At 40.6% G+C, this 27675-nt stretch overlaps 2 protein-coding genes across 3 annotated transcripts in view; both read left to right on the forward strand.

Annotated features, from left to right (window-relative positions):
• The window catches only part of TDRD7 (tudor domain containing 7), a 38453-nt gene extending 25030 nt beyond the window's left edge, over positions 1-13423 (forward strand). For both annotated transcript variants that reach the window (XM_015826913.1, XM_029286345.1), the window contains 9 exons: positions 1968-2079; positions 5947-6146; positions 6240-6374; positions 7196-7279; positions 7992-8126; positions 8562-8672; positions 10952-11436; positions 12213-12373; positions 13082-13423. In XM_015826913.1, the coding sequence (XP_015682399.1) occupies positions 1968-2079; positions 5947-6146; positions 6240-6374; positions 7196-7279; positions 7992-8126; positions 8562-8672; positions 10952-11436; positions 12213-12373; positions 13082-13278 (1620 nt within the window). In that variant the 3' untranslated portion in view covers positions 13279-13423. The remainder of the gene's footprint in view (positions 1-1967; positions 2080-5946; positions 6147-6239; positions 6375-7195; positions 7280-7991; positions 8127-8561; positions 8673-10951; positions 11437-12212; positions 12374-13081) is intronic.
• A 2236-nt stretch (positions 13424-15659) lies between these two features.
• The window catches only part of TMOD1 (tropomodulin 1), a 38547-nt gene continuing 26531 nt past the window's right edge, over positions 15660-27675 (forward strand). The window contains exons 1-3 of the mRNA XM_015826915.1: positions 15660-15993; positions 20543-20728; positions 22986-23142. Of these exons, the coding sequence (XP_015682401.1) occupies positions 20609-20728; positions 22986-23142 (277 nt within the window). The 5' untranslated portion in view covers positions 15660-15993; positions 20543-20608. The remainder of the gene's footprint in view (positions 15994-20542; positions 20729-22985; positions 23143-27675) is intronic.

Raw genomic sequence — 27675 nt, forward strand, 5'->3', positions numbered from 1 at the left:
CCTCTCTTTTTGCCCCACAACATGTGGGTAAGTTGATCTGAGAACGTGATTGGGCCATAGTCCTCCAAGGAGTTTACATGATTGGAACTCTTCAGTTCTAGTCCATTGCCTTCACCACTACTACGCCACAGCGGCTCTCTTTACAGTGCCCAACAGCTCCTGCCAGCGTGGCCTCTACATATTGAGAACTGCACTTAGCAATTTTTCTAAGATGCCAACAAATACTAACCAGTTCCTTTCTCCTGATTGGAGGTAGGGGTAAACAGATAGGAAAGCACAAGTAAAATAAATTTAGACTTCCCTGTTCTCTGTGTGGTCCTCAGGAGAGAAAGAGATGAGGAACAAGGAAGAAAGGGAAACAAGTCATAGCTTTCAATCCCTATTATACCTAAAATCTTGCCCACAAATAGAATATTTTTAAACTTTCTTGTAAATAGAAATAATGCTCTATATCAATGGTGGTGAACCTATGGCACGCGTGGGCATGCGCGCCATCGCCCCAGCCCTGCCTCCCCCCGCAGCCCCCTCCTCACCAGCAGCTCCCTCGGTGGAGAGTAACCCCCGGGTGCGGCCCATGCGGAGCAGCGCAGCCAAAGACATGGCAGCCAGGCAGTGGGGACAAGACTCTGCCCTCGCATCCCATTGCACGCAGATGATGCTGCGGGGCGTGGGCAGAGGGCGTGGCCGCCATGACGATCTGTTGCGGCGGGCCGTGGAGGCGGGTGGCCCTGCAGGTGGGTGAGGGGGCAGAGCGGAACGGGGGGGCGGGGCGGTTTTGGGGCACTCAGTCTCTAAAAGGTTTGCCATCACTGCTCTATATCAGGGTTTTTCAACCTTTTCACCCATTGTACTACTTTTAGGATATGGCAACATCTGAGTACCACCAGTCACCTAGCAAGTTGTCAAAAACTTGATGACCCAAAAAAAAAAAGGAAAAAAGTGATAAAAGTACAGGTAGTCCTCGACTTACAACATTTCGCTTAGTGACTGTTCGAAGTTACAATGGCACTGAAAAAAGTGCCCCCCAAGCCACAGCCGAGCAAGACATCTGCCTGCCCACCCGGCGGCGCTCTTCCTCCTGTCCGAGGTTTTCATTGTTGTGAGCATTTCTGTTGAGGATTGGCAGCAGGGGTGGGGTGGGGTTGTTTGGTTTTTATTCCCCCCGTCTGCTGGGTGGTTGCAGCAGGTTTTGGTCACTTCACAAGACCCTAGGACACTGTGACCGTCATAAATATGAATCAGTTGCCAAGCATCTGAATGTAAATCACAAGACCCTGGAAATGCTGCAACATTCCAGCTGATTGGCGCTTCTTGGCTCAGCAGAAGCACCAGGATCAGCGCCGAGCTCCAGCTGGAGCCTGGCGCTGATCCTGATGCTTCCACTGAGCCCTGACAGCCCTGCAGCTCCAGCCATCTCTCGCTCAGGCTTGTGCGGTGCTGCCACCGGTTCAGCTCATTCCCTTCCCCCGCTACCACTTTTCTAAGATGGTCGCGTACCACCTGCCAGGTGCCAATGTACCACAGGTGGTACCCGTACCACTGGTTGAAAAGCCCTGCTCTATATGAACAACTTGGTTACATATCTTATGGCTTAATATTTCCAGTGACATGGATTGATCTCAGCATGGTGTCAAAGCATATAAGAATTACTATACTTCAAAAAAAAATATCCCTGAATATTCCAGTTTTTCTGGAAGGAAAGAAGGCTATAGAAACTGCAAGACAAAAAAAAAAACTTCTCCTAAAAACTTGAGGCCTTGTATTTAATAGCTTCGCGTGGTTGTAAAGCAGTTGGGTTGTTACCGGTATTAGCACAACACTTGCAGCTTGAACTGCCAGTTGGTGTGCTGGCTGAGGATAATGGGAGTTGTAACCACATTTGAAAAGCAAATCCCAGGGAAAGTGCAAAGAACTGTATTGTGACTAATTAAGATTCCTGGTTATGTCTTACTTTGTTGTGTTTCTAGGTATGCTACGTTGATTATGGATTTAATGAAATCATTGAAATTTCCAGAGTGTACAAATTAGCTAAGCAGTTCTATAGATTGCCATTCCAGGCTTCCAAATGTAAACTAGCTGGTAAGATGTGCCTTTTTTTCTTTTCCATAAGTACAAATGCTGTTTGCATAGCATCCCATTAACGTGGGAGAAAGAGATTATAGACTACATTAATCCAGCAGGTTTGGAAGATGGTATCTGGCAAGACAGTCTTGTACTCTTGGAGTTGACACAATGAGTGGGCTGGCCTTATGACTAATTTTCTTTGAAATCATTGTGAGATCAAGGCAGACCTCTTTTTGTGATTATTTTTGTTAAAAAAATGTATAATAAAAGCTAAAAAAATCTGGGCTAAAAAAAGTTTTTATTTGATATTGCATTTAAAACCTTCCCGAATTTCTTTCCAGCTTAGTAGGCAGCCATGCCAGCACATTCATTTTGCACATAAGAAAAGGGGCGTTGGTCTTACCTGAACGCCATTTCTCAGCATGATGATGGATAATCCACTTGATTGGGTTTCCTGAAGTCCCTTGTACCCAATAAGACTAAGTCTGAGATAGCCACGCCTCCTGCCTGGCCGCACATGCCCAGTTCTGACGGAGGCGAAGCAACAGACAAAGTCAGGCGTGTTGTTCTCCAGACCCCTANCCTCTCTTTTTGCCCCACAACATGTGGGTAAGTTGATCTGAGAACGTGATTGGGCCATAGTCCTCCAAGGAGTTTACATGATTGGAACTCTTCAGTTCTAGTCCATTGCCTTCACCACTACTACGCCACAGCGGCTCTCTTTACAGTGCCCAACAGCTCCTGCCAGCGTGGCCTCTACATATTGAGAACTGCACTTAGCGATTTTTCTAAGATGCCAACAAATACTAACCAGTTCCTTTCTCCTGATTGGAGGTAGGGGTAAACAGATAGGAAAGCACAAGTAAAATAAATTTAGACTTCCCTGTTCTCTGTGTGGTCCTCAGGAGAGAAAGAGATGAGGAACAAGGAAGAAAGGGAAACAAGTCATAGCTTTCAATCCCTATTATACCTAAAATCTTGCCCACAAATAGAATATTTTTAAACTTTCTTGTAAATAGAAATAATGCTCTATATCAATGGTGGTGAACCTATGGCACGCGTGGGCATGCGCGCCATCGCCCCAGCCCTGCCTCCCCCCACAGCCCTCTCCTCACCAGCAGCTCCCTCAGTGGAGAGTAACCCCCGGGTGCGGCCCGTGCGGAGCAGCGCAGCCAAAGACATGGCAGCCAGGCAGTGGGGACAAGACTCTGCCCTCGCATCCCATTGCACGCAGATGATGCTGCGGGGCGTGGGCAGAGGCCGTGGCCGCCATGACGATCTGTTGTGGCGGGCTGTGGAGGCGGGTGGCCCTGCAGGTGGGTAAGGCGGGGGGGTAGAGCGGAGCAGAGGTGGGGGTGGGGTGGTTTTTGGGCACTCAGTCTCTAAAAGGTTTGCCATCACTGCTCTATATCAGGGCTTTTCAACCTTTTCACCCATTGTACCACTTTTAGGATATGGCAACATCCGAGTACCACCAGTCACCTAGCAAGTTGTCAAAAACTTGATGACCCCCCCCCCAAAAAAGGAAAAAAGTGATAAAAGTACAGGTAGTCCTCGACTTACAACATTTCGCTTAGTGACTGTTCGAAGTTACAATGGCACTGAAAAAAGTGCCCCCCAAGCCACAGCCGAGCAAGACATCTGCCTGCCCACCCGGCGGCGCTCTTCCTCCTGTCCGAGGTTTTCATTGTTGTGAGCATTTCTGTTGAGGATTGGCAGCAGGGGTGGGGTGGGGTTGTTTGGTTTTTATTCCCCCCGTCTGCTGGGTGGTTGCAGCAGGTTTTGGTCACTTCACAAGACCCTAGGACACTGTGACCGTCATAAATATGTATCAGTTGCCAAGCATCTGAATGTAAATCACAAGACCCTGGAAATGCTGCAACATTCCAGCTGATTGGCGCTTCTTGGCTCAGCAGAAGCACCAGGATCAGCGCCGAGCTCCAGCTGGAGCCTGGCGCTGATCCTGATGCTTCCACTGAGCCCTGACAGCCCTGCAGCTCCAGCCATCTCTCGCTCAGGCTTGTGCGGTGCTGCCACCGGTTCAGCTCATTCCCTTCCCCCGCTACCACTTTTCTAAGATGGTCGCGTACCACCTGCCAGGTGCCAATGTACCACAGGTGGTACCCGTACCACTGGTTGAAAAACCCTGCTCTATATGAACAACTTGGTTACATATCTTATGGCTTAATATTTCCAGTGACATGGATTGATCTCAGCATGGTGTCAAAGCATATAAGAATTACTATACTTCAAAAAAATATATCCCTGAATATTCCAGTTTTTCTGGAAGGAAAGAAGGCTATAGAAACTGCAAGACAAAAAAAAAAAAACTTCTCCTAAAAACTTGAGGCCTTGTATTTAATAGCTTCGCGTGGTTTTAAAGCAGTTGGGTTGTTACCGGTATTAGCACAACACTTGCAGCTTGAACTGCCAGTTGGTGTGCTGGCTGAGGATAATGGGAGTTGTAACCACATTTGAAAAGCAAATCCCAGGGAAAGTGCAAAGAACTGTATTGTGACTAATTAAGATTCCTGGTTATGTCTTACTTTGTTGTGTTTCTAGGTATGCTACGTTGATTATGGATTTAATGAAATCATTGAAATTTCCAGAGTGTACAAATTAGCTAAGCAGTTCTATAGATTGCCATTCCAGGCTTCCAAATGTAAACTAGCTGGTAAGATGTGCCTTTTTTTTCTTTTCCATAAGTACAAATGCTGTTTGCATAGCATCCCATTAACGTGGGAGAAAGAGATTATAGACTATATTAATTCAGCAGGTTTGGAAGATGGTATCTGGCAAGACAGTCTTGTACTCTTGGAGTTGACACAATGAGTGGGCTGGCCTTATGACTAGTTTTCTTTGAAATCATTGTGAGATCAAGGCAGACCTCTTTCTGTGATTATTTTTGTTAAAAAAATGTATAATAAAAGCTAAAAAAATCTGGGCTAAAAAAAGTTTTTATTTGATACTGCATTTAAAACCTTCCCGAATTTCATTCCAGCTTATTAGGCAGCCATGCCAGCACATTCATTTTGCACATAAGAAAATAGCAGAGTCATTATTTCTAGCTGAAATTGAGTTAGAATTTGACCTTGATATTTTTCATGATATTGGTGGTACTCTATAGCAGGGGTGTCAAACTGCCAGCCCGCGGGCCGGACGTGTCAGCGGAAGCTGCGCCCACCCCATTGCCGGCAATGGCAAAACCATCCCGATATGTTGCACAACGTCATGAGTTTGACATGTCTGCTCTATAGTATGAATGTTGCTTAGTATCCTGAATTGGTAATAGGGCTGTCTATTTGCTGTCCCTTTTGATTAGAAAAATAGTTTAATACAGTAAAGTTTTCAAGCAATCTAGACAATACTAACATTAAATTACAATCCGAGAATGAAACAAAATTCATTTTATGATCCTTAAGACAGTTCAACTTTACAGAAACCTCATTGATGTTTGATAAATATAACGATTTGTGGTAGAATTTTGTGAAATAAAGAAAATTTGGTTTCTTTTAACTATGCTGTAAAGTTCCATAGTAGTTTTTATAGTTCCTTCGCCGTTCAAGGAGGAAATAAAAATTTCAGAACTTTTAGAAGCCTGTGATTTTACGCGCCCTTTTAGCTTTTTAGATTTCAGCAGGTATTGATCTTGCCTGTACAACACTGGGAGTTCCAAGCTTTCTTAATATTGTAGCACTTTCCTTAAAAATAAAGAAAGCACAATAAGTGACCAGAGATAAAAATAGAGAGGTGGAATTCTTTTCAGTGTTGTAATACAATCTTTATGCTAAGCATTGAGAGTCCTAAAAACACTTTGAAACACAAGGCTCTAGTTTGTAATGCTTATCCACTTAAATGTTTTGTTTGATTATGTTACCATAGGTTTAGAGGCATTCGATGATCCAATCTTAATAAAAATGGTAGAATCTCAAACTTGTGGCAAGATATTTGCTGTTGAAATATTAGAGAAAAGTGACATTCCCCGTATTATTCTATATGACACATCGGGAGACGATGATATCAACATTAATGCCACTTGCCTGAAGGTCCTGCAGGATAAATCACTTGAGCTCCATCTTCAGGTGCTGTCTTCACCCCTCTATAAACACTTTAATAAAACAAATAAGTTTTTAAGTTGCAGAGGCATTCAACATCTTGAGTTCTTTGCATTGTAGGTAGATGCACTGTATAAAGATGTCCGGGTAACCAATGTTTGCTCAGATGGAACTTTATATTGTCAAGTGCCATCGAAGGGCCTGATCAGACTCTCAGAAAGTTTGCAGAAATTGGAAAACTATTTCCACCACAGGGTGAGTCTATCTTTAATATTGACTTCTCTCTTAAAAGATTTTCCAGGGCAGTTGCTAGCAATTCCCTTATAATCAAGTTAAGAATTTCAAAGCTATTGGTCACTCACTTTTGCAGACTAGTGTAAGGTGTATTTTTGTATGTATGTATGTATGTATGTTCCTAATTATATTAAAAATACGAATCCTGGGTAAAGCCATAAAGTAAATGAGTTCGAGCACCAGGATAAACCAAAAGACTGTTTAATACAAATACTAAGCTTTCGTCGGAGATGATGAGTGGACCGATGACTAGGTCGAAAAGCCGGGTGCAGAGCCAACCGATAATATAAGAGAACTCCCAGAAACCTTGTTTTATGCTCTGACGATGTCGGCAGTGTTGGCCGACGAAAGCTTAGTATTTGTATTAAACAGTCTTTTGGTTTAATGTTATCCTGGTGCTCGAACATTTACTTTATTTTTATATATATATAAAATGCTAAAAATAAATGCCCCATGCTGAAGGAAGCCTGTATACATATAAATCCCCTGATCTTGAATATCGTGAGATTGTGGCTGCTGAATGTTTTTGCATTAAAGTAGTCTCATATTCAGCATTCATTTTGGATGTTTAATAATGGTGATTACTCCAGGCTTCTTGGCAGTGCTTTAATCTTTTGGTGCTCTGGGACTGAAATAAAATAATTCAACCATTTGTATGCTACTTGTTAATTAATTACAAGTCAATAGTAAGGGTTTGAGCAATTTATGTAGGCACCATGAACTCATCCTACGTTTCATGGTAACCACTATCATTACATAATCCGATTTCAACTCTATTCCAGCAGCCAGGAGGATGTTCTGTATCGCTACCTTTTTGTGGCATGATCTGCTTGCTTAACTATAAAGGAAAATGGGCCCGAGTTGAGGTAAGTAATATAATACTGACAAGCAGATCAGAAAAACGTTTTCTAAAAATTGGAGGTTTTATGCTCTAATATCTTCTGAATGGGTTGCTTAACTGAATATTGGCTTAAGAATAAGTGGTGGTCCCTCACGTGCCTATAAATTAAATTATTCTTTCTACTTTGTTCTTCTGAGCCCGTTTGAGGTGGAACCAAATTCTGACATCATTGTGAGATGGAACATTGCTGCTTTCCTTGTACCAGTATAGAAATAAATGAATAAAAGTTACTCCCACCAATGAAATAGTAAAAGAAAATTCCTGTTTTTTGCTTGGGAAGCAATATGGCAAACACATGCTTCTAAACTATAGCTTCCTGCCATAGTCAAAAAAAGACCAGCATAATTTGGCATCTTAATCAGGGATTATGGAAATTGCAGTTCAACACGTCTGAGGGTTACTAAGTTCCAAAATCTAGTCTAGGACAATTGTTTGAGTCTGAGAGATGAACATTTAGGAAAGTGAAGGAGAACACACTGCACTACAATTCACATTGATGTGGGTATAGGTGGGTCGATAGCAGCAGTCAATGGTTGGCAAGTTCTTCATTGTCTGATGGCTTAAATGACAGTTCTGTCCATAAGCATTATTGGTTATTTATCAAGCTTAGAATGCAACTTATCTTTCTACATGCAAAACAGCCTGCCATTTTGATATAACTTCCACCCTGCCCCCAGATAATAAGTGTTCACAGTAGCCGGACTCTTGATGTTCGATTTATGGATACCGGAACAGTGGCATCTGTAAAAGTGTTGGAGTTGAGAGAGATCCCCTCAATATTCCTGCGAGAAATCATTGCAATACCACCTCAGGTATGAAAATCTCTCTTTATTAATTCTCAAGAGACCCAAGGGTGCTTTTTCAAGAGGCAACTGGACTTTCTTTGTTTTTCTTTGAAGACATTTTGTTTCTCATCCAAAAAGCTTCTTCAGCTCTGACTGGATGGTGGGTAATGGAAGGATTTATATTCCTTGCAGACAGCTGGTCATTTGCATTTTTTTAGAGTTGAGGCCACTTGGGGGTTTGTCTGTATCCTTAGGGTCACCTGAGTAGTGCAAATGGTTGTGGAGCCTTCTTGGAACAAGACAGTCCTTTCAGCCTCTTGAAAAAGCACCTTTCGGACAACCATGACTTGGATGACTGAGAATCTCCATAGACAATTCTCAAGAGAGTTTCAAGCAACTTACTAAGAATGAATCTTGCTGCCATGAGTAACTTGAATGCTATTGCAACTATATATTATTTAGGCAATAAAATGCTGCTTGGCTGATCTTCCGCTTAATATTGGCATGTGGACCCCAGATGCTGTACTTTGGCTGAGAGATACCGTATTGAACTGTCCTGACTGCAGCATGAAGGTAAAAAAATTATATGTTCCTTAAGGTTCAAGGAAGATATACTGTACTTGAGTTATTACTTGTTTATCAAAGCAAAAGTAATTACTATGCAAGCTACTGTATAGATTTGATTGATTGATTAAATTTATTTGTTGCCCATTTTGGCGTGGGGCTGCTCTGGGTGGCTTACAATAGTAAAACAAGAAAAAATGATAAAAAAAGTAAACATAACAATAGCAAAGCAATGAAACAATAAAAACAATGAAAGTACAATAATAAATGTTTTAATACATAAGTATTTTAAGTAGAATTTTATTGTTTTGGTATTTACTTCTGTGTTTTATTATCACATTTTAATTATCTAAATATATTAATATATTTTAACCTACTAGACTCTCATTCAGTAGTATAGCTTTGTACATACTTAACAGTTAACCATTTTTGCAATTACCACTGCCTTATATACCGTGTTTCCCCCAAAGTAAGACCTATCCCGAAAATAAGCCCTAGCTTGATTTTTGGTGGTGGGCCTAATATAAGCCCTACCCCAAAAATAAGCCCTAGGTTTGGGGCAAGGTCACACACCTAAAAATCAGGCAGAGGTGTGGGGGGGTGGAGCTGCCCCACACACCCCATACCCACTTACTTTGCAGCCAGACCTCTCCTCGCCTTCCCACTTCTTCTGAGGCCTGCATTTCACAGTCAGAGGCCTTCCAGAGAGGCCTTTGACTGTGAAATGCAGGCCGGAGCTCCATTCTCAGCTACACAATGAAACTACTCCTTCGGCCACAAAAGAAGTGGGCCAGCTGGATGGGGCTGTCGGTACTGGAGGTGAGTGGAAAAGATACCCCCCGAAAATAAGACCTGGTGCCTTTTGGAGGCAAAAAAAAAATAACACCAGGTCTTATTTTCAGAGAAAGATGGTAAGTTAATAGGGTCTGGTATTCCAGTTTATGCTGGTTGTTTTTTTTTATTTTTCCTTCTCGTTCACCTCACCTTTGTGTAAATTATTCATCTAACTTTTATCCCACTCATCTTTTCCCTGTAATATTGTTACTGAATTGTACTTACATCTTGTCATTGATGGTAACAAAAAATTTGATTTGTCAATCTTTCTCCGTACTGCGTGCTGCAAAATCAACTAATATTGCAAGTCATCCACGAGGGAAGAATTGCATTTCTATTGTTTCTCTTTGTCCTCAGGTTTTAAAATTAATTAGTGCATTTCTTCTCAATGAAGCAAATGGGAGGGATTTAATATATGTACTTTCAGGGTATTCCAGTTTAAAGAGTGGTATGAGGCGGGTGTCAGTGTAATTTTGGCTTTTACCTATTAATTAAAACCTCTCCAAATATATTTAAGAATCCAGAGTATTGACATCATCTCTGATGTAATTTACATCAGTCTGTAAAACCTTCCTTAGAGGCTGGCAAGAAGCATTAGCATTTAAATATCCTCTTGCATATTGTATCAATACTATCAAACATAATCACGAAAAGGATTAAGGGCATTATATTTATCTTAATGTAAGGAACCTTGTGATTTAGTAAAACAATACCTTACTATTCTGTCAGGTGCAAGCTACCAGAACAGTTCCAAGAATGGATCAAATAGGTTTCTTCATTGCTGATCACCAGTTTACAAGAATCTCCCTTTGGAAATGGGAAATACAGACCTAAGGGACTGACCTCAAACATTTCCTCTGTGAATGCACTCTAGTCTGGAATATTTTTAACCCCAACTCCACTCGGGGCCTCCTCTCCTTCAGCCAATGGTTCTACCACAATTTCTTAACAGAATAACAGAGTTGGGAGGGACCTTGAAGGTCTTCTAGTTCAACCTCCTGCTCAAGCAGGAAACCCTATACCATTTCAGATGAATGGTTGTCCAATCTCTTCTTTAAAACCCTCCAGTGTTGGAGCACCCACAACTTCTGAAGGGAAGCTGTTCCACTGGTTGATTTTTCTCACAGTCAGGAAATTTCTCCTTAGTTCTAGGTTGGTTCTCTCCTCGATTAATTTCCATCCATTGCTTCTTGTCTTGCCTTCAGGTGCTTTGGAGAACAGGTTGACCTCTTCTTTGTGGCAGCCCCTTAGATATTGGAACACAGCTATCATGCCACCCCTAGTCCTTCTTGAATTAGTGACTTGGTTTATATGTTTGCTTGGTGTTATCTTAATCACTTGTCTTGTTAATATAATGCTGGTACAAAGTTTTCTGAATTAAAGCTGTCTATGCTATTGTTCTGATCAAGTCATAATTTTTGGTCATTGTAACATTCTCTCTCTCTCTCAATAAGGTGGTTAAACTGGATAATCAAATTGCACACATCTACCTGTTTACACCAAAGAATTTTCCAGACCCAGATCGCAGTATAAATAGGCAGATCACCAGTGCTGACTTGTGGAAGCATCAGAAGGATGTTTTTCTGAGTAGTGTCTCTCTCAGTAGTCTCCCTGGAAGAAAGGAAACAGATTTACCAATGCGGTCAAGCTTAGGGCCCAAGCAGAGCTCCACAGATACGGCTCCTCATATTCTGGAATCCCGCAAGGTAGAAACCACCTTGAATATGCCACCGGCCCTGTCACTTGTCCCATCCCAGGAACAGATGGATGTTTTTGTTGCACTGGCATGCCACCCAGGCTACTTTATCCTCCAGTCCTGGCAAGAGATGCACAAGTTAGAAATGCTGATGGAAGAGATGCTTCTGTATTATAATGCAGCAGACGATGGAGCTGTTGCTGTTGAAAAAAGCAAAATCTACGCAGCTAAAGTAAAAAACAAGTAAGCAACTTTTATAAGTACCCCATCCTATATTTGGGAATTGTGTTAACATGTCTGAAATGAGGCTAATTTAGTCTTATAGCTAGATTCTGTTTTCATGACCTCAAAAGTTATTGGAGCAATTTTGATGACCAAGTCAAAGATGATCTATCTCAGTATTTCTCACCATCTTCCAAATGGGAGACAATTTCCCTTCCTTGTAGTATCAAGGATATATTTCTCTTAAATTTGAAGATACAATTTAACTCTGAAGATTAAATACATACATTTTCTGTCTTTAGAATAGTTTTCTTCTTCCTAAGTTATATTTGTGCTTTATTAACTAGTTGTCTTGGCCTTCTGCTTTCTTTTTTTGTTTTTTAAAGATTCCAAAGTTTTCTAGGAAAGAAAGTGGGGGAATAAATATACACAAAGAGCTATGTATCCCTTGTGCAAATAGTTTGAGATATCCATAAAGGATGAACATTCCTGAAATGGGAGAATTTTTTTCCTTTTTTTATAAGTGGTTTTCTATCTTTCACTCTAGGTAATAAAAGGGGAGCAAAGTTTTTTTTTTCTTTCCTTTTTTCTCTTTTTTCTTTTTTTGCCAAATGGTCCAGGGCAGCAGCTCAGAGTTGGGAAGTTACAGAGGAGTTTTTGATATATTAATACCTAAAAATTATATTTTCAGAGGCATTAAGGCATGGAGTCAAGTCCACCCCTTACTTTCTATTAATCTATTTATTCCATTTTAGGTGAGTAGAGTCCTATCCTTTTTTTGTTTGTTTCTTTCTTAGATGGCACAGAGTGTTAATAAAAGGATTGTTGGCAAATGGACTGGTGACAGTGTATGAGCTGGACTATGGTAAACACGAGTTGATTGGCATCCAGAATATAAGACCTCTTGTGGCTATGTTCAGAGAGCTCCCATTTCAGGCCATAACAGCCCAACTTGCAGGTATGCTGTCCTGATATATTAAAAAAGTGGCCGCAAAAATGACAACATTGAACAAGACAGACAGACATGCACATTTGAGGCCAGTGAACTTCATGACCTAACCATTTGCCAAGACAAATTAATCTTGGTCATTTTGTCCCACTCCTATAAACAATGTTCTAAACTATTTTCCCAATTTCCTGAAAATAATTTTCAGTGGAGTGCCAGATCTTGCCTCTTTCATCAAAATGACAAAAGCAACATTGCAGTAACACCCGCCTACAAGCTCAACCCATTTCAAATGAGTATGTGACATTATGACTTGTAAGGTTCATCATTCTGACTCATGCACGCACATACATGCATATACATAGACCCTCCCTCACAAGATATATTGCTGTTCTTAAGTACTTTACATAGTTAACACGGGCCATTTTAAAATTGTATTATGATACTGATCTAAAATATACACTACAGTATCTCATTATTGATTAATATTATTTCTCCATTTCCTTAACCAAATTAATTGACCATCATTGCACACAAGTCAGAATAAAAATTACAAATTTATGCAGGAAGGCCAGTTTTCTAGCAAGTGTGTCTTCCTTTACATGCTCCAGATTAAGGGCTTTAAAATCATTTAATGAGCATATGGATTAAAATATTTCTAAAACTTATTGTGATGTTTTATGATTTTGTTTAATTTTCTTTTGTGCTGCTTTTCCCTAGGAATAGAATGGCAGCAGTGGTCAGAGGAAGCTTCAATAGTCTTCCGAAACCATGTGGAGCAGAAACCCCTAGTGGCCCAGGTGGAAACAGTTATTGAAGGGACTCATCCATGGGATCGCAAAGCAATTGTGTATTTGGTGGACACTTCTATACCAGACAAAGATATATGGATTCATGACATTATGAAACAATTGTAATGGAGATTGCAAAGGCAATTTAAAAACTTTAAAATACTAATGACTTAAGCAAAATATAAAATATAAATATTAAAAATATCACTTAAATCAGTTTGCTTCTGATTGATTTTTGAACTGTTCAGTGCATATGTGTGTGTGTGTATACATGTATATTTGTGCGTATGTGTATAATTCTGTTCTTAGAACAATTTCTTTTTGCTTCAAATTAAAAATCGTCTGAAGTTAGCCTGCTACCGGTAGTTAGAAATAGATTTTCCCCAACCTCTAAATAAGTTTTATTTAGCTCATGCAGTTCAGGTAAATTGCATTGGTTTCAAACCAGATTATTACTCATAATCCATTGTATCTTCTGTCTGTAGATTTTGCTATAGGTGTATCTTGAATTATGTGTCATTAATTACCACAAATGTACTTGACTGCTAATCTGGTTATAGGCATGCCAATGCTTCGTGTATTTTCTTGCACTATACATTATTTAAATGCAGACCAAAAGTGTTTGTGTGTATATATGTGTCTGCATAGCAGTCTGTATTGTGCATATAGCGCGCGCACACACACACAAAACTTTTATTATTGTTTCATGTGATAGTTCTGTTCTTAAAGAATATTCTTAACAATACTCTTTAGCCATATAATACTCACAGAGAGAAAGAGAGTGCGCTGAAGAAGCTTCTTGGCTGAGAAGTGAAACATCTTCAAAGAGAAAAAAGAAAGTCCAGTTGCCTCAGAAAAAGCTCCTTTGGGATACCCACACCAGAGGTTTCTGCACAACACTGATTTCTGTAATATATATTCGTACTCGTATGCTAATAAAAAGTAAAATCCTGTATCATAACTGCATCATACTTAGAGTTCAACAGGTCTAGACACAGAATTCATTTGCTAAATTGAACATGAGCCTTTGCTTTGAGATCCAGTGGGATCTATACAAATCTTTTAAACTTTTTTTAAAAATAATTTGTGCTTTTTAACTCCAACCCATCAAACAGAAAATGAAGTTCTTGCAGCTATTACTGGGTTTGTATCCTGGGCTACTGAAAACTCCATGCGAGCCAGTATTAGCCCATTCTAGGTTCAGGTGCATATTTATTAATATTTTTGTACTGTCCTTTGCATTTCTAAGATCATTTACAAATAACATTCCACAATTACGATACTATAAAGCACACAAACTTGTGAGATCCTTTTTTTAAGGTGAAAATTCAGTGGAAGGACATTAGCTTTCAAGTAATGCCCAGGCACTATTTTGAGGAAGGTTCCTAATAGGGAGATACTTTACTCCTTACAAGAGTCCTGTTAAAATCATTGGGTGACACACTATGTGACAGGAGTGTCTGAGGTTAGACTGCCGTATGATAGAATTTTGCTTCAAATGAGCAAGTCCAGTCAGTCCGATATATAGCAATTAAGACATCAGTCTACAATCTGGGAGACACTGAGTTCTAATCTTGTCTTGGGCCTAAAGCCAACTGTGTGATCTTGGCCCAGTCCCTCTCTCACAAGCCTAGGAAGCAGACAGTGGCAGGACTTGCCTGGGCAGTTAACAGGAATTTAAAATAATGATTCAAAGCACACATATAGTAGAACCTATATTAAGATTTAATTTTAGGCAATCTTAATTTCCTCACTAATGATTTATGATCCTTCTAGTATTGTCCAACCATTGCAGATACAGCTGTCACCTGTAGTCTTTACAATGGATGCACAGCACCATAACATACTCTTAAACACCATTCCCCACTGCTGACCAACTTTTGCATGATTAAGTAGAAAACTATTAACATTAAATATGCTGCCCCCATAGCCTCTTCTAACGTTGCAAGACAACAGCTGATAAAGATTTTGCACATCTCAAGGTTACAGAATAAGTCTCAGAATAAGGAGAAAAGTACTACTTTCCCACTGTTAACAACTATGCACAATTTAAACTAATCGGATCCGAATTAAGGCATTGTGGAGATATGGCAAGAAGAAGAAAAAAGTTCCACGTATTTGTATGTCAGTGGGGGAAGGCCCCAGATGAAGAAAAAAAACAACACTTTTTACTCCCAATAAAAACGAGAAAAGTATGCAAAATAATGTGGCCTAAGCGCCATGAATAATTCATTTTATTTCAAAAAAAAGCCCAAGAGCAGCTAAAGAGTAGCTTTCATCATTTAAATGCCCGCCCTTTTTTTTGTGTCACCAGCCTGCACTTCTTTTGTCACCAGCCTGCACAGATTACAATCTTGAGAGCATACGGTCTGTGCGCATAACTGTACACCCATGGGAACCGCTAGTTAAATTAAGCAAAGAGTGGCAGTGGACGAAACACATGAAAGTTGTTTCGTTCCTGGCCGGCTAGGCTAGGACCTGAATCTATTTACGGCCACGCAACCAGGCAGTCCCTGATGCAGTATTTGGCCGCCCACCCTGGAATCGCTCTTCTAATCACAGCGGCTCTTGGCTGCCGCTTCTCCTCCGCGCACGCCCGCCCCGGACGCTTAGAGCGCAGGCAACGAAGAGCCCCTTCAGCCAAGGCTCCAGCGGCTCCAGTGAAGGCTGGGGGCGGCCTCCCGTTCACCGTCCTCAGCCCCATGAGTGACAGTAGCGGTGGGAGGGAGTCCCCCCGTCTGCTTTCTGCGCCACGTTAGAGCTCCTCTCCGGGGCAGCCGTCTCGCGACCGGCGGCGTGCGCCCTCCTCTGCCACCAGCCCACCGCCTGCAGCGGCAACAGGTATATAAGCGGGTAGAGTGGGCAGGGGTTGGGGGTTGCCCAAGCTTTGGTACCCCTCGAATTGGGACCCTACTTCTCAGTTCCCCCAGGAGCCTCGGCACGAGCCGCTCAATCCATATCTGGCCAAAGCGTTCCTCTGCCACCAAAAGGGGACCGGCCTAGGCGCCTATAAATAGCTGCTATTTCTGTTCTCGCTGCTGTTTTTTTTTTTTTGCTGGGGTGGAACTGGGAGGGACAGAGCGAGGGGAGGGGGGGCATGGCAGAGAGGACAACCTTTGGGAGTTTCTAGTTCCCCATGACATGGCTGAAAGTTTCTGCCCGGGGCAAAGTAGAAGCAGTTGCCTCTCTGCCTCGTAGCCCTGGCGGAGGGTGTGCACCCATGGAGGTGGCTGAGCCTGGAAGCGTGGCTGTTAGGTTGTTGCCTCCATGGTAAGAATTTGGAGCTTGGAAATAAAGCAGGTGAAATTTCCTTTCCCCCCCCCAAGAGTTAAGTAATGGCGGGGGGGGGGGGCGGGGAGAGAGAAAGCTTTGCCTGTTGTAAAGCTCAGGGCATCGGTAGGAAAGTTGCCAAGATTTGGGGTTCCTTCCTCTGATACTGCCCAGCACGCAAAGAGGATGTTTCTAAAAGATGATCCACCTCTAACAATATGTTTAGCTAATAGTATCTTACCCACATATAGGCTAGGCTAGGCTAGGCACTGCATCTCACCATTACATATGTGCAGGTAGCCCTTGACTTTTGAGGGCTTGAGCCCCAAAATTTCTATTGCTAAGTGAGACCATTGTTAAGTGAGTTTTGCCCTATTTTACGGCCTTTCTTGTCACAATTAAATGAATCACTGGTTGTTTAGTAACACAGTTATTAAGTGAATCTGGCTTCCCCACTGACTTTGCTTGTCAGAAAGTCACAAAAGGTGATCACAGGACCCCAAGGCACTGCAACGGTCATAAATATCAGCCACTTGCCAAGCATCCAAATTTGGACCACGTGTGAGGATGCTGCAATGATGGTTAAGTGTGAAAAACTGTCATAATTCACTTTTTTTAGTGTCTTTGTAAATTTGAGCGATTACTAAATGAATGGTTATAATTTGAGGATTACCTATATGTCAGAATGTGATGGTTGGGTGGGTGGGATTTTAAGGTGTAAGTAACCTGTTGCTGACTGGGGAATTCTGCCTATAGAAGTCTTAAACTTCCCAAGTTTGAAAAATACTGTTGTATACCACATTGAGCTGTTTGGAGGAAAGGCAGAACATAAATTATAATGAGTACAGAAATCAATAACAGTAACTATGAATATTTTGAAAAGCAAACTGGGAACTTCTGCAAACACTCAAAAATTCCTGGAGCATCCCAGATAATAGGTACTACACACACTTTTAGTGACAGTTTCTCATCAGCTGCTTTTAACTCACGTTAGGGCTAAAAAGGTTGAGGAATTATGCCCCGTGAGTCACACGGGTGGAGAACCCTTTTGGGCCTCCGAAGGTTATCTTGACTCTCCTGACTGAGTCGGCTTTGGTTTTGATAAGAATAAGAGAATGATTGTGCATATCCATGTTATAAATGAGCGGGAGAAGGTATTGTTTGATGAAAGACATTCCTTTTTATTCTTTAATCAGGACTATAGCAAACCTAATGTTGTTTTTGGCAAAATGAAAGGTAGCTTTCCTGTTTTCCCTGTTCTATTTTACATAACAACTGACAATCCGAGAAACTGAGTCATAAAATGTGACTGGTGGGTGGGTTGCCATGCTGCAAGACGGAATGTTGTACAAGGAAACCGGCTGGCAAGCTTAGGTTATCAGTTTTATAAGACCCGTTCTTGCACATTTACAGAAACTGTGGTTTCTTCTTATTTTCTTTAGCTTCCGCTTGATTGATGAAAGGTAGCATTGTTTTTACAATACATTTTTTACAATACATTAGGGTTAGGGTTAAAATATAGGCTGAGCGGGGGAAAAGCTGGTTCTACCAACTGTTCAGCATACATGAGTAAATATATTGTTTGTAAGTAACCCTGTAAGTAAGAGCTAGGAAATATTCATCTATTGAATTTTTATGTATCAGGCTGCTCTTAACAGCCCAGGAATAGGATTTTTAGGGTAATAATTTATCCCTAGGATACAGTTTGGGCCTTAAAATAAAGGCAGAAGAACTCTAAATCTTTTGCGAATTTAGGATGATACAGATTGTATATTATTTCAGCTACCATATAAAGGAGGCTTGCTCTGGGGAGAAGAGGAAGAGGAATATTTTCAATAATTACATCATTGGAGAATGCTGCTGAGTGTTTCTCAGTCTCAGCAAATTTAAGTTGTGTGGACTCCAACTCCATGGCTGATTTGGGATTATTGGGAGTTACTGAGATTGAGAAACACTGATACAGTCCAATTCCACCAGCTGGAGCCCCACTCTAAGGCAGATGGGCAGATAAAGAAATATGAAATATAAACAAATAAATAAATTCCCTTTTCAGTGCAGGAATCTTGTAGCTATAGCATCCGTGACAGATGGTTAGCCTTCCTTTACTTGAATACTGCCAGCAAAGAAGGGCACGTCAGCCAGTTCCTGTCTGACTATTAATAAAGATTAGGCAATTTAAGATTTATAATCTGTCTTCCTAATTACAGTTCTCATATGCTCTACTTGGAATATTTGGCTGTATTTGATTAAATGGGACAGGCAGCTTTGTTCTTGAGTTTTGTTTGTGTAAGCTGGGTGTCTGTAAGAACTTGCTGGTTTTGTCTTTTTGTCCTTTTTGTCCCTCCTGAGCTCTTCAATCTTTTTCTTCTTCTTTTGGGTTGGGCAGCCCATCTTTAGTCATAAGGGCCAAAAACATGTTGCAGAACTTCCTGTACAATAGTATCAGGTGAAAAATACATGAGACCTGCAGTGGAATTCTTAAAATTGGACTAACATTTATATTTAATAAGATATCAAGTTTGCAACTGTCAATATTGTCAAGCCAAAAAGATCTGATATATGTTCTAGGTCAGCATATTCTAGCTATGCTGACTCAGGAATTCTGGGAGTTGAAGTCCATGAGTCATAAAAGAGCCGAGGTTGCCTACCCCTGTTCTAGGTGGTAAATCACATTTTTAAATTTATTGATACGTTTAAAGAACTGCATTCTACGGCGAAATGTTTTGTTTATTGGTGACTTCAAGGCAGTTTTTGACACCTGGGGACTCCATGGAAAAGGCCCTGCAGTTTTCTTGGCACAATTTCAGAAATGGTTTGCCATTGCCTGCTTCCTAGGTTTGAGAGAGTGTAACTACTAGCCTAAAGTCATCCAGCTGGATTTGTGTCAAGACTAGAACTCACAATCTCCTGGTTTTTAGTCCAATTCCTTTACACCAAACTGACTTCTTGAACTACCATTAAGGAGATCATATTTCGGCTGTAAACAGAGAGTCCTCATTTCACATACGCTTACTCATTCAGGAACCAAAGTTACAATGGCAGTGAAGGTGGGTGATTTATGATGGGGGCCCCCATAGTTGCAGCTGTCACAGCATCCCATAATCATGTGATTGCCAATTGTAACTTTCACTGCCGGCCAAGCATAGCCAAGGAGGAAGCCAACAAGAGGTCACAAATGGCAATCACGTGACCGCAGGATGCTATGATTGCATGGGACTGCCAGAACTGCAGCATAAGTCAGTGCAGTCATCTGATATCACTTCTTATGACCATTTAGTGACTGAGGTCTTGATCCTAATTACGTGAGGACTACCTATATAGAAAACAGATTTCAGCAAAGCGTTATTTTTTTTTTCTGTATCTGGTGTAGGCTTTCATGGCCTGTATCACTTGGGCAGTGTTGAGATGCACAGTGTTGATCTTCAGGATTTAGTGACCACAGTCAAGCCAACGTATTTCCTGACGTTTCCCCTGCAATAGTGGTTGGCATCTTCAGATGTAAGGTGGTCTGCTAAAGCAGCCGTTTCCAACCTTTCCAGCTTTGCGGACCAGGGGGGAGGGGAGAGGGGATGGTTCTGCATGAGCAGTGGGCACGCATGCGCATGCAGCTCCTTTTGCACGAGAGGCTGGCATGCGCAGCCACTGTTCTCACAAACGGAGCTTCGTGTGTGCACAAGCTTGCCTGCTGCTCAACCAAGTGGAGCTATGCACGTGCTTGCCCTCCGCTTCCATGGCCCGGTTCTGAACAGCCCAGGGCCTGTTAGTGGGCCGTGGGCCAAGGTTTGCTGAAACAAACCACAGGCAACTGATCAGGGAATACAGGGATTGAGTAGGCTTCTACCAGTATCAGATTCCTGACTTTTAATTGATATTTAGCCAAGCAGACATCCAATTGGTGCAGGTCAGTGAGGTTAGGTCTCTGATTGGTTCTTTGTGACCAATCCTGATCAGTAATTTTTGGAGTGCTGATCCCTCATTGGTTCTTTTTTTATTCTGGGTGCTGGTTTTCTGTATCTCTATGCTGCCATCTAGTGATTATGATCAACTTGATTTTTGTATTATTATAATTCTACCATCATGCAACATAAGTTTTAATATTTTTAATTTTTTAATCATCCAGATCCTATAATTTGGGAAGAAGAAGAGACTTAAAATCCAGAAAAGATCAAAAAGTCAATTCTCCAAAATGTCATACAGACAAGGTTTAGAGAAATACCGAGATCTAGATGAAGATCAGATCCTTGGAGCATTGACAGAAGAGGAGATTAATGTTCTAGAAGATGAGCTACTAGAACTGGATCCAGATGTAAGTACTTTAAAAAATAGTTCTAACTGGGTGCCTGGAGGCTCTGGGGAAGAATAGGCTTAAACTCAATCCTAACAAGACTGAGTGGCTGAGGATTGTAGGGTCTCCTGAGCTGATGGTTCCCAATCTTTAATTCTGGATGGGTGTGTGTGTTGTATTTCCCCAAACACAAACAATGGGGAGTCTTCCTAAATTCACAGCTGCTGTTTGAAAATTAGGCAGCAATGGAGGCCAGGAAGGCCTATTCACAACTTTGTGTTGTATGTCAATTATGCCCCTTCCTGGGCCAGCTAATACTGTCCATGTTTCACTCATGCTTAGGTATCTCTTGAGCAGATTAATATGTTCTTCATGGTGTTTCAAGGCGCCACATACATTGTCTAAATAAATAAATGGGGTTCTCCTGGAAGAACATCCGGAAGCTGAAGTTGGTCCAGAATATAGTGGTACAAGCGATTATAGATATATACAAGTTGCACTGGCTCCAAATATACCTCTGGCTGTAATTCCAATAATTCATTGGAAAATGCCAAACGGCTATGTGTTTTATTTTTTTATATTGTGTACTTAACTTATTTATTTTATTGTAAATCTGCTTTCTTGCTTATATGTGTGCCTTCGAGTCAGGGTTGACTCCTGGTGACTACCTGGACTAGCCCCTGCAATTTTCTTGGCAAGGTTTTTCAGAAGTAATTTGTCATTGCTTCCTTCCTATGGCAGAGAGAGAGGAACTGGTCCAAGGTCACCAAGTTGGCTTCATACCTAAGGCAGGACTAGAATTCCCAGTCTCCTAGTTATATCCTGATGCCTTAACCACTATACCAAAATGGCTCTAGAAATGTAAACTACCTAGAATCATGTAAAAATGAGATGAGCATCTATATAAATCAATAAGTTGAAGGTGCTAGTGGTTTCCTAGACTTTCATGGCATGGGACTGGCTGTCAGCCCCACAAGGTACACCTGTTAGCTTTGTAGGGTAGTTCAGACAGAACTACAACCAGAAGTACTAGCTCTATCTTTATTATAAGGTTACTTCTTCCATTCCTTACTTTTACTCACCTGATATCTAGGTGAGGGTTACTAGGTCTCTTCGGAGATGCTTTCACCACCTCTCCTCCTTTGGACTCAGAATTTCATTTGTCAGACCACTATTTAGGCTGCAGCTCTTCCTCCAGTCTCCCAAGATCATTCTCACAAGATCAGACCAGAAAATCAACTCCACAGGAATTATAGAATTATACTTTATTGGTACAGGCTATGATAACAGAAACTTGCAAGTCTGACTGTGCTTTTTCTCTCCTTCTCCTAAACTCCCTCAGTCAGAGAAGGCCAGCCTGAGTTTCTGTAGAAGAGAGAGACTGGCAGAGCTAGGAAGAGGAGTCAAGCAAGGCATCAGTTTAGAGTCTCTATGTAGTCAAAAGAGGACAAAGTCCAACCCTCCTTGAATGCCTTTGACTCTTATCTAGTTTTACCCAGGCGCAAACTATTAATCTGAGAATCTTCCTGTGCAGAAGCTTGTGCAATAAATCAGTAATTTGGAACTTTCAGGTGTTGACTTGGTTGTTTGCACCTAGCAGTTTCTTCTTAATAGTATTTTTGTTCCCAGGACTTAAGGAATGTTGTTGTCCTTGGACAAAAAAAATTTTTTTGAACCATTTCTGAATATTTGTGTCAAGGCCACCTGTCCTGTCCCTTTGTGCCGGTTTATCGGGGGGCCTTCTCTTTCCAATGGGCTCCAGTTGGCCCATCATGTTTGGCAGAAGGGTTATGCTCCTGGTCCGATTGATTAGAGAATGTTCTCTTGCAGGATCCAGGAAATGTGCTATGTCTAGTATAACCCCTACCCTTTGGATCACCATACACTTGAGATTAGTTTGGCCCTGACTCTGCTGGACTTTTGGGAACCTCTCAAGCCCTGGCCGTATCTCAGGGATGAAGGATGGGAGGTTAGTTGTGCCCATGGAGGATTATTTGATTGATTTGTTATCTTGTCTTTTATGCTTTTGTGCTTCTGGTTTGTTTTCCTTAATTTTTGTTATTTTTCTCTATAGGTATTTCAAATGTTGTTAACTTGGTGGTCAATTGAACAAACTAACTTTTCTTCACATATTTTACGATTTTGTGAATGCTGTTCCAATTCGATAGCTAGACACTGCTAGCATGTGGGGGGTTCAGGGAGATTCCATTAAAAAAGATAGGGTGATGGGTGGTGATCATGGAGCTTGTATGTTTTTTCTCCTTCCTCCAAAATATAGAATGCAATATTACCTGCAGGAATGAGACAGAAAGACCAGACCAAGAAAACACCCACAGGCCCTTTTAATAGAGATGTTCTTCTGGCACATTTGGAGAAGCAGGCAAATGACACCAAAGACCGAGACGATCTGGTTCCCTTCACGGGAGAGAAAAGAGGTAGGAGATTAACAAGTGTCAATGATGTTTGAGGTGTTTTTTTTCCCCCTGGGAATGTATGTTCTAGAATTTAGATGAAGCTGACCCTTGATTGCCCATAGCATTTTCATTCTAAGGTGCATCTGTTATATATTTTGCATGTTCAGTGAGTTTGGGGATTCAAAATCCAAAATGGGATTGTAGCTGTAATATGTAATAATATGTAGGAGTCAATTAGATTTAGTGGCTAAGACACCAGGCTTGAAACTGAGAAACTGTGAGTTCTAGTCCCACCTTAGCTATAAAAACAAACTGTGTGACCTTGGGCCAGTCATTCTCTCTCAATCTAATCCACCTCATAGGGTTATTGTGGTGAGGAAAATAGGAGGAGGAAGGAGTGTTAGGTATGCTTGCCACTTTGAGTTATTTATAAAGTAATATAGGCGGGATAAAAATCTAATAGATAAATACAGTAAATGTAAGTGACAAGCATATGGTTTAGCCTTTTGAGACATTCTCCTGAAAATTCTATTGAAACAGAACCTTATTCATTTTAGTAATGTTTGCTCAGAAGAACTTGCAGTTGGATTGTGAGTGGAAGATGGGGAGCACATAGATTGAAATTCATGCTCTGTTTACATAGAGTTGCTAAATCCCTGGGATGTTATTCTTTTAAATATTTCCTCACACATTTTGTAGACTAACACAAGATGCAAAAGCTTGGGTGAATCAATATATTTACATAGATCCACAGGAATTGGATCCACTATCCATTAGAGCTGCCCAGACTCATTGAGAGCTGGGCAGATTTGACATTTTTGTCTACCAAGGCCTAAGATAGGCAGATGTTCTTTAATAATATTAAAAGTATTGTCGCAGGATGTAAGATCTTCCAAGTAAAGCTGCCTTTTGCAATTGACTGATGGTAATTTTGTCAGTTCCAATGTTCAAGTAGTAGTAGTAGTAGTAGTAGTAGTAGTAGTAGTAATTATTATTTCTGCTTTATTTTATATCCCCATAAATGTTGAGTAGCAAGGACACCTCCATGCCAGCAAAGGTTATGTGAAGCATTCCAAAGAAATCAGTTTAGTCATTGTCTGTAACAAGATGGTGGACTAGATAGAGTTTGAGTTCTAACATTTTTATTTCCACTAAGAGATCATCCTTTAAATCCTCTAAAATGCTTCCTGGAATATATTATTATCAATAATAATAATAATAATAATAATAATAATAATAATAATAATAATAATAATAATAATAAAGTTGGAAGGTACCTTAGAGGTCATCTAGTCCAACCCTCTGCACAGGCAGGAAACCCTATACCATTTCGGACAAATGGCCCTTGATATAATCTGAAAAGGAGGTTACACTACTAATATTTAGACTTTTATTTTGATTAAGTATGCTGAGTTTAATAAGAACGTGGACAAAAAAAGTACGATACAGAAAAGTTTTAAAATAAGCCACAATTTCTTATTTTGTGTACACCTCACTAGACAGTAGTGCAATTTAATGCAAAAAAGAGGGTACAGTAGATGTTAGAGTTCCTGTAACTGTTGTGTAAAACAAAAAAGTTACCTTCAAATTGAGCCCCTATATTGATTACTTCATGGATGTGTAATTGTATTTTAGGCAACAATTCAGCAATTGTTTGCTGTTGCTTTCTGGAATGCTCTTTTGACTTCCCCCTCTAGTTTCCAATCCTGGGATTGCCTGAAAAGAACCAGGTCTAACTTGCCCAACTCAGATTGGTGAAGTGGTTCCACCCTATTAGGTAACAGTTGTATAGAAGATGGCATATCAGCAGGTGTATTTGTCATGCAAACAATGCCTGTTCAAATTCCTCTCCCTCCTTCCCTCTGTTTCTTCCTTCCTTCCTTCCTTCCTTCCTTCCTTCCTTCCTTCCTTCCTTCCTTCCTTCCTTCCTTCCTTCCTTCCCTCTGTTCCTTCCTTCCTTCCTTCCTTCCTTCCTTCCTTCCTTCCTTCCTTCCTTCCCTCACTCCCTCATCTCATTCCCTGCCCAGGGATCTATGTTTAAGAAAAAGACAGATGATCAGTAATCAGTGAAGCCACAGAAATAGACATCTCAAAATAAATAATTAACTTGGCATTCTAAGAGTGTATAAAAATTCCAACAGGATATAAAAATAATCTCTCCAGAATCCTTCTTTTGTTATACCTTTTGGTCTAATTTTATATCAAATTAGGCATTTCTGCCAATTTACAGATACTTGTCTCTTATTGATGGAGGGTGTACATCTTTCCATTATTTAGCCATAATTAATAAGTTCATTATAAATAATCCTGTAATTGTGGGAATGAATTTTGTCAAATTAAGGAAGGGCAGCAATGGAAGATGCTACTCCTAATAATTATGATGTTGTATTTACTATTTCCTTTAATACTCACTCTTTATCAGGCATCTCCATTTCTTACGAAGTAAATTTGCATTGGCTGATCAATATTTTTATTATTTAAAATATAACTTTAAATATGCTTTATCTAATTCTGCAGGTGCCATGCACCATCAAGAATATAGTTTTATATTGTGCTTCTCATGCTGATAAACTTAAAGATAGTCTTAAGTACATCCCAAAACTGAAATGGGACAAATCGCCACGGGCAACTTGCCGTGGCCAACTCACTGATGTCAAGTTGCCACGGGACAGTTCAACAATTTTATATAATTATTTTAAAATAATTTTAAAAATATTTTAAATTTTATCACATTCACATTTCATTTTGCCCCTTCTTTTGCATCCGTTCTTTAATGATTATGTTCTACCATTTTTTCAATATTACGTAATTTTTGTCCAGTGGCAAGTTGTTCCGCAGTGAATTGTCTCGTTGGCCATGGCGTGTTGGCTGTGGCTAGTTGAAATTGTATTTTATGTTCGTATTGCCTTTTACTTTAAAATAAAATCTACTTCAAGGACTAGAATAGTGATTGTATGGCTAATGCTCCTAGAAGCAAGCCCTTCTTCTATAACTTTGTCCTTCCATTCCTTTACCCTCATGAGAAAAGGAGCAGTTGCTTCAGTGTGAGCCTAAATTTAGCCTTGCTCCACCAACTAGCTGGACTGCCTGGTGGTCCTTGTCTTTTGTTTCATGCCATTTCATAGGAAGCAGGAACAAAAATAGCTCTAGTATCACACCCCACGCCTGGAGCAGCACTTTTCTCCCCCATTCCGCCCCCCCCCCCGTTTGACTGCATTGTTTTATAAAAAGGAACCCCTTTTCTTATGTTTGTCCTATCTTATGTCTTGCTTTCTTGTTTTCCATTCCAAAACAAACCAACCCAAAACAGACTTTGTCCTCTTTTACAAGGAAAAAAAAATTGGCAAAAGAAATACAAAACGATTCTAATTTTGTCCCTTCATAATCTTTATTTTCCCTTTATTTTGCAGTAAAGATGGCATTTTCACCACTGCATACACACATTTCTTTTGTTCTGAGATTTTGTTTTTAAAATGAAAGATTCCTTGCCTAACTACCAACACCCCCACTATTTCTCACTAGTTTTAGAACTTATTCAGCTAGCTTTTTTGTGTGTTGCCTGCAGCACCTGACTGGCCCTCTCTGGGCACCAAAGCTAGACATGGTTATGTTGGCTAATACTCCAGGGAATCCCAAGACTAGACAGTGAAAAAAAAATTCAAGAAAAGGCAATTGCAAATCCTTTTTATATTGTTGCTAAGAGAGCTACAGTACATGGACATGCATTCATCAGCAGTCAAGCACTACTCAAAGTATATTTTGGCCATTTCCATAGCAGTACCTGCTTAAAGCATCTTCTGAATCTCGTTCATTAATCACTAAAATGACGTAAAGCCTCTCATTGTTACTGTTATTTGAGCACAACAGTGGTTGAATGAGTGTTAAAATTGCTGTAAGTTGCAAGTGAAAAAAATGACTTTTAGCTTTACTTTAAGTAAAACAAATAGAACTTTACTTTTAAAAGTGTGTGTGAAAATATGAGGAAGGAATTTGGTTTCCTGTTGAAAGGGCCAAGCCTGAATAAGCACGTCCCACAGTGAATGAACATTTGGAGAAAGGCCTGGGATATCACTGAAGATGCCAGACCCCTGAAGGCACGCTCTGACTTCATGCCATTGCTATTTTTAAATGACTACAGTACTAGTCACATTTAGGCAATCTTAGAAGTAGGATGCTGTAAAAAATGATTTTGCGTTACATAAAATCCGACCTCTACTTTAAGTGTGAGGTTAGCAACCCCACTGTGAGTCTTGAAACCTGATCTAAATCACACACACACACACACACACACACAGACACACACAGTAAGACCTTTATTTTCCTGTGAGTTACTGGTAGATAGAGAGGACAATTTTAACTGGGAAGGGGAGAGTTTAACTTCTTAACTTTTCATACAACAGTCTCATTGCCAATGTTGGTAGAAATTCTAGCCCACTGAATAACACCAAACAGCAAGTTGAAATTAGACAGAGATTTATTGGATATAACGGTTTGCAAAGCGTGGTGGACTCCAAATAAATATTTGAGCCACACCTAGTCACAACAAAGACACAT

This window comes from Protobothrops mucrosquamatus, unplaced genomic scaffold (assembly GCF_001527695.2).
Source record: "Protobothrops mucrosquamatus isolate PMUCROS unplaced genomic scaffold, P.Mucros_1.0 scaffold3377, whole genome shotgun sequence".
Classification (NCBI taxonomy): Eukaryota; Metazoa; Chordata; class Lepidosauria; order Squamata; family Viperidae; genus Protobothrops; species Protobothrops mucrosquamatus.